Source organism: Apaloderma vittatum, unplaced genomic scaffold (genome assembly GCF_000703405.1).
Source record: "Apaloderma vittatum isolate BGI_N311 unplaced genomic scaffold, ASM70340v1 scaffold40684, whole genome shotgun sequence".
Lineage (NCBI taxonomy): Eukaryota > Metazoa > Chordata > Aves > Trogoniformes > Trogonidae > Apaloderma > Apaloderma vittatum.
In genome coordinates, this window is record NW_009715068.1 from 3,215 (window position 1) to 4,582 (window position 1,368).

The 1,368-nt window shown below is 46.6% G+C and overlaps 1 protein-coding gene across 1 annotated transcript in view; it reads left to right on the top strand.

The window, feature by feature from the left end:
• RNF152 (ring finger protein 152) overlaps positions 1–174 on the top strand; it is a 645-nt gene extending 471 nt beyond the window's left edge. Inside the window, exon 2 of the mRNA XM_009868968.1 lies at positions 10–174. Within this exon, the coding sequence (XP_009867270.1) occupies positions 10–174 (165 nt within the window). The remainder of the gene's footprint in view (positions 1–9) is intronic.
• The last annotated feature ends 1,194 nt before the right edge of the window (positions 175–1,368 follow it).

Consider the following 1,368-nt stretch of genomic DNA (forward strand, 5'->3'; position numbering starts at 1 on the left):
CATGCCGAGGTGGGAGCGGAGGAGCCGGACCGGAGAGGCGTTGTGAGAAGCTCCACCTGGTCAGGGGTTTGCACTGTGATCCTGGTGGCCTGCGTCCTGGTCTTTCTCCTGGGCATCGTCCTCCATAACATGTCCTGCATTTCCAAGCGCTTCACGGTGATCTCCTGCGGCTGAAGCGGGGAGGAAGGGAGGGCATGCTCCCCCGAGGGGCTGGTTTGGGTCGGTGGGGATGGTGGTGGCATCGAGCAAGACAATTCACTGCAGCTTTGCCCAATGACTGCAGAATGCTGTGCACTGGGGGAGCTGCGGGGCACCGGCCCGGCCATGGCCCCCGGCAGCGTGGCATCGGGCCTCTCAGCAGCGTGTGGAGAAAATCATGTCCCGTGTCTGGCAGCAATGGCACTGGGGAGGACTGCATGCGTCGCCATAATCATTTATCAAAGGGACTGCAATTTACAGTGATTTTTTTTTTTTTTTAATCATGTTATGGGATTCAAGACATCTATGTAGCTGGTTATACTGTAAAGTATACAGTATGAGCTCTTCTGTAAACACAGTAGATTAAAATCAAAACTGCTCCGTGTAGAATTAAAGGAGGATTGGTGTGCGACTCCGTACAAGGTGTTCAATACCAGTCCATATGTGGTTTATTTTTTAAAGGGGGGAGGGAGACTTGTAAAACCAAGAAATCATTTAGCTGGTAAGGCATTTTATATGTTTTAAACTGCACATCAGTTAAGCCAACTTAGGGAGTTGTACAATAGTTTTTAAAAGGAAATGTTTTACAAGCAATCGTTTTGTTCTGTGGTGTGTGTGGTTTGCCTCTGTTTTCCCTCATTTTTTTCAACTACAGGGAGTTGGCACTTCCCAGCATCTTTTATTTGAAAGAGCTTCAAAACATGGAAGCAAGGTGCAATAGGAGAAATACCTAAAAATGCAGCCAAAACACTTCTGCCTAACCGACTTCACATGAAGGATGGATTTGAATGGTAAACATTGGACATACTGTTTTACTTCCAACTTGGTAGCCAGGCTTCCCATTGACCTGGCCTTCATAGCCATTAGTGAAGAAATGGGTCATGAGAAGTCCTAGGACTCCTTCTGAAAGAATGTGATAGCAAATTGTTCTTCTTTTTATAGAGGTTGAGTTTTCTTAATTGTTTTTAAAGAATTTGGTCCTATTTTGCCTCCCTCTTTCCTATGAAATACAATTGTGCACCAATGGATAGTGTGACAGAGGAGTTGCTCTAGGGAAGCCTCACTATCCCAGCTGAGACCAAGAATCCTTACATGCAGTCATCTAGTAAGAGGCAGTGACATAGCTGGGAGGAGAACCCAGGCCAACCTAACACTCCACTAGGTGGGCTA